Here is an 8,170-nt window from a genome sequence, read left to right as displayed (position 1 = left end):
GACGAGTCTGCCGCACTTCCGGCCAGATCGCCGGATATCCGCTGAGTGACCCTTACAAGTCCTCCTTGATCCTGAAGTGGAATAGGTGCCGCTGTTGCTGCTCGTGTTGAATCCAGGGCAGTAGCCGGACATGGGGCTGGAGGACGAGCGAAAAATGCTGACCGGGTCCGGAGATCCCAAGGAGGTAAGGCGAGACGGTCGACTGGACCGTCTTCACTGCGCTGCGGCTCAGCAGGTAGCCCGCCAAAACCCGCCCGGGGCCCGCTTGGCCCTGGTGGGCCCCTGGAGTTTGCAGGGTCAGGAGAGCTGGTTCCCTGGACCCTTCCCCAGAATTCTTCGAGTGACCTTGGGCGAGTAGATGACTAGTCTTTCTCTGGGCCTCGGCTCCCCCGTTCTCCGAATGGGGTGAAGCCTTCACGAGAGCGAAAGTGCTGCGTCGTCTGAGCTTATTTATATTTTTAGTCAGTCCGGTGTTCTGAGGCCCAGGTGTGACAGGTTTGGGGAGCAAGCTGACCAGGCTGAGCCCTGACCTCAGCTCAGGTCAGGAATCCCTGACACATCTTCTCTGGAGCTTCTGGAGATCTGGCCTTAGGCTAGTTTCTGTGAAAAAGTGGTTCCTTTTTCTTTGGGGGAGGGGGGTATCTTTGGGGACAGTGTAGGAATGTGAAGGTAATTCTGTGCTGGAGGAGGTGCTCCTTCCCGGGGTGAGAATGCCAGTATAAGATGGTTATTTATCGACCGCTTCCTCCTCTAAGTGCTGTAGGTGCGCTAATTCATTTGAGCCACACCATAGTCCTGTAAGTATTAGGTACTGTTATTATTGCCGTTTTGCAGGTGAGGGAACAAGCATAGAGAGGTTATATGTCTTGTCTAGGGACACACAGCTGATAAATCTCGGAGCCAGGAATTGTACCCGTGCAGCTGGTTCCACAGCCAAGACTTACCCAAAATGCTCACAGCTTTACTGTAGAAGCCCGCTAGCTTTTTGTTTCCAATCACATTTCCTGTCTATTTCTTTGTTCTTTGGTCACTTTGGGGCAGCTCTTCTGGCCTTAGGGGTTCAGAATAGTTGGAAACTAGTTTATGCCTTAATTTTCCCTAGTCTTACTTTCTGAAAGAGGACAAGAAAGAAGGGGAGCCAGCGTCAGGAAGTTAGCAGAAAGTATACCAGAAAACTCAGTAAGGGCTCACCACAGCAGTAGATGAGAAAAGAAAGTAAATAGGTAGTCAATTTTATTTTATTTATTTATTTATTTTGAGGAAGATTAGCCCTGAGCTAACTACTGCCAGTCCTTCTCTTTTTGCTGAGGAAGACTGGCCCTGAGCTAACATCCGTGCCCATCTTCCTCTACTTTATACGTGGGACGCCTACCACAGCATGGCGTGCCAAGCGGTGCCATGTCCACACCTGGGATCCGAACTGGCGAACCCCGGGCTGCCGAAGCAGAACATGCGCACTTAACCGCTGCACCACCGGGCCGGCCCCACTAGTCAATTTTAAAATTAAGAAAACTGAAGTCTTTTATGAAGAACCTATACCTCTTGGAGATTAAATCTTTTTAGTGTGATCTTGGTTTTTCTCATTGACTGGAAATTTTATACGAAGTAGTGTATATTTAGACTTTATTTGGATTTGTTTTTCCAAAACATGCCGAGATACTTTTGACATAAAATTATAAAAGACACAGAATCATCAGTGTAGTAGTATTGATAATAGGGAAATGATGTAAAGGTCTTGCTTTTAGGATACTAATTTCTGGTTTCTAACTCAGGCAGCATGTGATTTCAGTTTTTGTAAAGACTTTTTCAGTATGAATTTTTTTTAAAGAGCAAGGTTAAGAAACCTTATTTAATGAAAAAGTAGAATTTACATCCTCAATAACATCTTCAGTTTAGAAGAGACCGTTGCCAATTGTGAGAATAAATAGCCTCGGTTACAGTTGAACCTGCCCTACCCCTCACTCCCAGCTTTCATGAGCTGTCGTCCCTTCCCTTAAGGGTATGGTGGAGTATGAGGCAGATTGTGTTGGAATTTTGAAAACATAATGAGGGCTTGCTGAGCTGGTTCTTTTTATTTCCCTTTATATCTTTTCTTTCCCTTCTCCCACATGTGGATATGTGCATGCACAGGCAGGCAAGCACCTTGCTTTTGACAGATTGAGATACTGATCAGATTCTCCGATGCTCCGGATTAGGTCTATGCTGATGCTCCCACAGGGAATTTTTTTATACTGCTTCCCTTGGAAGAAAGGAAACCAAGTTTGAGCTTGTGTACCTGAATCAGAAGTAAATAGGTAGGGCCTGGTGTTACCTACCTTGTGAATGGAGTAGACTTTGTGAATGTAGACCTTTGGTGCACTTATATTGATAGTCTACTTAGAGTCCTGGGAGTTCAGCAAGCCAAAAAGCAGTGGCTGTAACCATCTTTAGTTAAGCTCTGGCCTAAGAAGAGTTTAGGTTTGGCCATTTTCATATTCCCAATTTAAGCTCAGAATCTAGAAAAAATGTTGGTTTTCCTCCTAACTTGGTTTGGGATGTAAGGACTAAATTTAGTTATTTCTGATAATACTGGGACCTACCAATATTCAAAACAAAATACATAGGTTCCATTTGAACATCTCACAGCTTGAACATATATCAGAAAATGTCTAATTAGTGTTTGTTACCTCTAAACTGGGAACTCCTTAAGGGGCTGTTGTGATTAATCAAATTATTACAGATGTGAAAGTCCTTTATAAACTTGAGTGTTGTGCACACTTTAGGTTACGAATGAAAATGAGTCAGTGTGTCCTTGTTGAAATGTACCCAGGATTTGTTTTAATCAGCTTGTAGATAGGTTACAGACATAGAGACAACTATGTTTGAAGGAAGAGTTTATTACTTAGAGTTCCCAAGAGAAGGGGGCAGGCCTCACCACCTGGAGCCACATGGGGAAGTGCCTGGACAAGTTAGGAGCAGAAGGAGCAAGGGAAATCAGACCCTTGGTTTCCAAGGGAAGGAATGAGTGAGGCAGGATAGGCAAACTCTAGCAAGTTGAGGATTGGATCGTTTGAATAATATCAGTGGGCTCTAGTCCTAGGTTGTTTGGTACTTGACCCTGGGGTGATTAGGACAGGGGCAGTAATTGGTTTAGTGTAGGAGAATTAGAAAAAGGAGGTAGTTGGTGATAAGAGTTTGGGTTGGTTTGCATGTGAAAGGCATGCCCCCAGGCAAGTTGTCTGCTAGCTCTAGAAATTAGCCAGCCCTGGGAGGGACTGTCTCTTCAGGATTAGCAAGGCGCCTAAAAAGTCAAAGTATCATAAAATACAGAAAATTTAAAACATGATAGGTAGAATGTCTATCCTCAGTAATTACAACATTGGTATGATTGGGCATATATATGTCATAAAACTGCTGCTGACATTAATTTTGTTTTCCTTTTGTAGGAGGAAGAGGAGGAGGAGGAATTAGTGGTAAGAGCTGTCTCAGGTTTCGAACCATCTCAGTAAAAAGAAGTTTGAGCTTCATGAAACTCTAAGGGAATTTTAAGGAGTCTTTACTTGACACCTTGGAGAGAATGAGAATTGAAGAAGCCTTTAATACTTCTTTCCTGTGCAGTGGAGTGTTTGGGGGTGTGGGCCTGGGAGCTGAGTCTTTTCTGGGTTTGGGGCTTCTCCAGTCGTGGTGTCAGGGAGCAGAGCAGCGTCTTGAGGGCCTGGCACTCAATCATCTGCTATTTGTGGCTTAATAAAGAATTCTGGAAGGAACTTTTCTTAGATGGTCCTTTTCCATGTCAACATTGCCTTTCTAGCTGGGTGGCTGGGGTCCATAGGCCTGGCTCTTAGATAAGGGAACTGAAATTCACAGACATTACCTATCCCAAAATGCTGCGTTAATAAGTAAGGCCTCCTCTAGATCTACTTCAAGTTTGGCCAGGTTTCCTTTACCACCTTGTTTTTCAGATAGGACTGAGGCTTTCAGTGCATACTGGCAACCTTGGAAGGCAGGAATGTGAAACTTTTCCCTACTACTTAGCATCAGAATTGAATGGGAGACCCCATTCTGCCATTTCTGGCGGCAGTGTGGCTCTGCCAGCTGGCTTTCTGCACGGTAATTCAGAGGCAGCACCTTGGTTTGGTGGTTGTATTAATCAAAGCATATGGTTTGTGGGTCTCCTCCTAAAGTCCCCATTTTGGTTTTTTTCTGTGTTTCTCCTTCAGGATCCCCTAACAACAGTGAGAGAGCAATGCGAGCAGACGGAGAAATGTGTAAAGGCTCGGGAGCGGCTAGAGCTCTGTGATGAGCGTGTATCCTCCAGGTCACAGACAGAGGAGGATTGCACAGAGGAGCTCTTTGACTTCTTGCATGCAAGGGACCACTGCGTAAGTCAGCCTAAAGTCAGAAAGGGGCACGCTTACAGTGGCCAGGGAAGACTTGGTGCTGACAACCTTTTCATCCTAGAGGCACATCCATCAATAGGCATTTACTGTGGCCCAATATATGTGAGGTACAGTGCTGAGCACTTTACATAAATAATCTTACCTAATTCTACCACTGGCACTGGAGATAGGTATCATTATCCCCCTTTTCCAGATAAGAAAGTGATGTCTTACAGAGAAGTGATGTCCTAACTTGCACTGCTAAACAGTGGGGAAGTGGATTTTGTATTGTTAAGTAACAGGCTATTCTTTAAAATAATTTATATCTTCCAGTGTGTCTTGTGCATAGTAGTTGGTCCAAAAAGTTTTTTTTTAAGTAAACTTTTGTTTGACTCTGCACATATAATAGTAAGGTATTTTAAATGAATTACAGGGTATGCAAAATTTGATATGGTTGCTTATATTAAAACTGATTGGGTGGTTAATAAGCATATGAAAAGATGCTCAACACCATTAGCTATCAGGGAAATGCAAATCAAAACCACAATGAGATACTACTTCACAACCACTAGGATGGCTTTAATCAAAAAGATAGGGAGAAATGGGTCAGAAGGTAAAAAGAAAAACAAACAAATAACCTTTTCTTCTTTCTCAAAAAGAAAGAAAAACTAGTTAATGATTTCCACTCAGCCAATTTTCATTATTTATGCTTCAACAATCCCAATACAGGTATTTTGTTTTAATTCTTTTTTTTTTTCTTTCGAGGAAGATTAGTCCTGAGCTAACAGCCACCGCCAATCCTCTTTTTGCTGAGGAAGATTGGCCCTGAGCTAACATCCATGCCCATCTTCCTCTGTTTTAGAGGTGGGACGCCTGCCACAACATGGCTTGATAAGCAGTGTGTAGGTCTGCACCCAGGATCTAAACCAGCGAATCCCAGGCAGCACAAGCATAGTATGCAAACTTAACTGCTGTGTCACTGGGCCAGGCCCCCGCCCCCCTGCTTTTATTTTGAGGATTGGCCGTGAGCTAACATCTGTTGCCAATCGTCCTTCCTTTTCTTTTCTTTTCCCCAAAGCCCCCCAGTATGTAGTTGTATATTCTAGTTGCACATCCCTCTAGTTCTTCTATGTGGGATACTGCCTCAGCATGGCTTGATGAGCGGTATTGGATCGGTGCCCAGGATCTGAACTGGCAAAATCCTGGGCTGCCAAAGTGGAACGCACAAACTTAACCACTTGGCCACAGCGCTGGCCCCTTAATTCTATAATATACAGTGCAAACACACAAATGCACATGCACATGTACACACACTCCTATTAAACAAATTGTGACAATTAAGGAAGATTTTTATAAAGATAGAAAAATCCATCTGAAATCATACTGCCTGGTGATAACTATGTTTTCTTGTATATACTATCAGATTTTTAAATAAAAATGAAATCATAAACATTCACATATAAAACATGAATAGAGGCATTGTATTCATTTCCATTGATATATATTCATTTATTTCATCCATTCTTTGGTATACATACAATTATTCATACATCTTAATTCTTTAACATGATTTTAGTGGAAAGGAAAATTTTATATATAAAATATGCATACACAATTCTCTGTATCATTAAAAAAAGGGGGGCCAGCCTGGTGGCACAGCAGTTAAGCTCACACGTTCCGCTTTGGTGGCCTGGGGTTCATTGGTTCAGATCCCGGGTGTGGACCTACGTACCACATGTCAAGCCGTGCCATGGCAGGCGTCCCACATATAAAGTAGAGGAAAGTGGGCACGGATGTTAGCTCAAGACCAGTCTTCCTCAGCAAAAAGAGGAGGATTGGCAGGTGTTAGCTCAGGGCTAGTCTTCCTCAAAAAAAAAAAAATACAGTGAGATATTCAGCCTTTAAAAGGAAGGAAACTGACACATGCTACAACATGGATGAACTCTGAAGACATGCTAAGTGATTGGTTTCAATCACAAAAGGACAAATATATCATTCCACTATATGAGGTATCTAGAGTAGTCAGTTCATAGAGACAGAAAGTGGAATGGTGGTTGCCAGGGGCTGAGGGAGGGGGAAGTGGGGAATTATTATTTAATGGGTACAGAGTTTCAGTGTGGGAAGATGAAGGTCTAGAGATGGATGGTTGCAGGACAATGAATTAATACTATAGTAATGTATAGTTAAAAATGTTTACAATGGTAAATTTTATGTTATTCAAATACTTTTATGAGCCAAGCACTGGGTTAATATCTGGGAGTGAGACAGGCATGGTCCTTTCCTTCACTGAGTTATGAGCCAGCATAGGAAACAGAAGTAGAACAGTGAATAAATTGGTAAGTCTCTTGGGTGTAACCTTCCCAGGATGGCCTTCACTGACCCTCCTATGTAAAGCTGCTGTGCCCTCCCCTCATTTTATTTTCCTCATAGCATTTATCACTATCAGAAGTTAGCTTATGTCTATATTATATTTCATTATTCTCTAAGTTCCATAAGACACAGACATATTGTCTTGTTTACCACTGTGACTCACTCAGCACCTAGAACAGTACCTGGCATATAGTAGATGGTTTCTAACTATCTGTTGAATTAATAAGCACTGTGATGTGTGAGGTATAAGTTTCTGTGGGGAAGACAGGACAGACAGATTGCGTGGGGATAGGAGCTTGTTTAGAGAAGGCTTGCAGGAAGTGACATGTAAACTTAAGTTCTAAAGGAAAAATAAAAGATGAGAAAAGTGGGAAAGAGGGTTCCATGTAGAAGGGAGACAGTATTCTGTAACTGAAGGGAGTTCGCAAGGGCTCCAGAGCGGGTGTGTGGGAAGGGAGGTGGTGAGAGAAGAGGCAGTACTGTTCCAGGGCATGATGGACCTTGTAAGCTAGGACATTAAAGCTGCCAGTTGATGACTTCTTTTCTTTTCTCCATCTAGGTGGCCCACAAACTCTTTAACAGCTTGAAATAAATGTGCAGACTCATTCACCTCAGCCTTCATCTCCTGGGCATCGGGATATTTCCTTATGGTTTTGAACATGCCATTTGTTTATTTGCGTACTGTAAGTTCATGTGAACCTCATGGATTTTGGCTTAGGCCAGTAGCTTCTATGTAACAGGAGTGGTTCCATCGTAATAAAGTCCAGTGATCTACAGACCTGCCTCCTGTCTTTTTAGATTATTTTAGTTTGAAGTTTTCAAACATAAGAATAGATGGAATAATAATCAACCTCCATGTACCCATGACCCAGCAAGTATGCATCTCTTAATAAGGACTTTTAAAAAATTTACCTTGATAATATTATCACACTTAAAAGTAACAGTAATTGTTTAATATAAGAATTTCTCATCTCAAAAGTGTTGGGCCAGCCTGGTGGTGCAGCAGTTAAGTTCACACATTCCGCTTCAGCGGCCCAGGGTTTGCCAGTTCGGATCCCGGGTGTGGACATGGCGCCACTTGGCACGTCATGCTGTGGTAGGCATCCCACGTATAAAGCAGAGGAAGATGGGCATGGATGTTAGCTAAGGGCCAGTCTTCCTCAGCAAAAAGAGGAGGACTGCAGCAGATGTTAGCTCAGGGCTAATCTTCCTCAAAAAAGACAAAACAAAAAATGTCTTTAGGGTGAGAAGAAGGCACCTGGGTGGGTGGTGTTGGCAATGGGAGACTGGTTACATACATGGGGGGGGTTGATCCAATAAATAAATATTTCAAAGACAATGAGAGCTAGCAGAGAGAGAATGATGGAAACATGGAAAAGGAAAAAATGAACTCTGCAGTGTTGAGATATTGGTAGGAATTAAATAAGTACTGATTTCATTGT

General features: G+C 42.9%; 1 protein-coding gene across 2 annotated transcripts; it reads left to right on the top strand.

Moving 5' to 3' along the window:
• Positions 1-46: 46 nt before the first annotated feature.
• Positions 47-7,504, top strand: UQCRH (ubiquinol-cytochrome c reductase hinge protein). 2 transcript variants are annotated; one of them, XM_070609756.1, is made up of 5 exons: positions 65-184; positions 3,426-3,452; positions 3,942-4,089; positions 4,200-4,361; positions 7,288-7,504. In XM_070609756.1, exons 3-5 carry the CDS (start codon positions 4,027-4,029, stop codon positions 7,318-7,320), a joined length of 258 nt encoding a protein of 85 aa, XP_070465857.1. In that variant the 5' UTR covers positions 65-184; positions 3,426-3,452; positions 3,942-4,026; the 3' UTR covers positions 7,321-7,504. The 2 variants fall into 2 exon arrangements, with proteins under 2 accessions (XP_008519757.1, XP_070465857.1); XM_008521535.2 differs by lacking the exon at positions 3,942-4,089 and having other exon boundaries at positions 47-184.
• The last annotated feature ends 666 nt before the right edge of the window (positions 7,505-8,170 follow it).

The sequence above is a fragment of the Equus przewalskii genome, chromosome 2, assembly GCF_037783145.1.
Source record: "Equus przewalskii isolate Varuska chromosome 2, EquPr2, whole genome shotgun sequence".
Taxonomy (NCBI): Eukaryota; Metazoa; Chordata; class Mammalia; order Perissodactyla; family Equidae; genus Equus; species Equus przewalskii.
The sequence above is the reverse complement of the archived record's forward strand: the minus strand, read 5'-3'. Positions and strand labels throughout refer to the sequence as shown.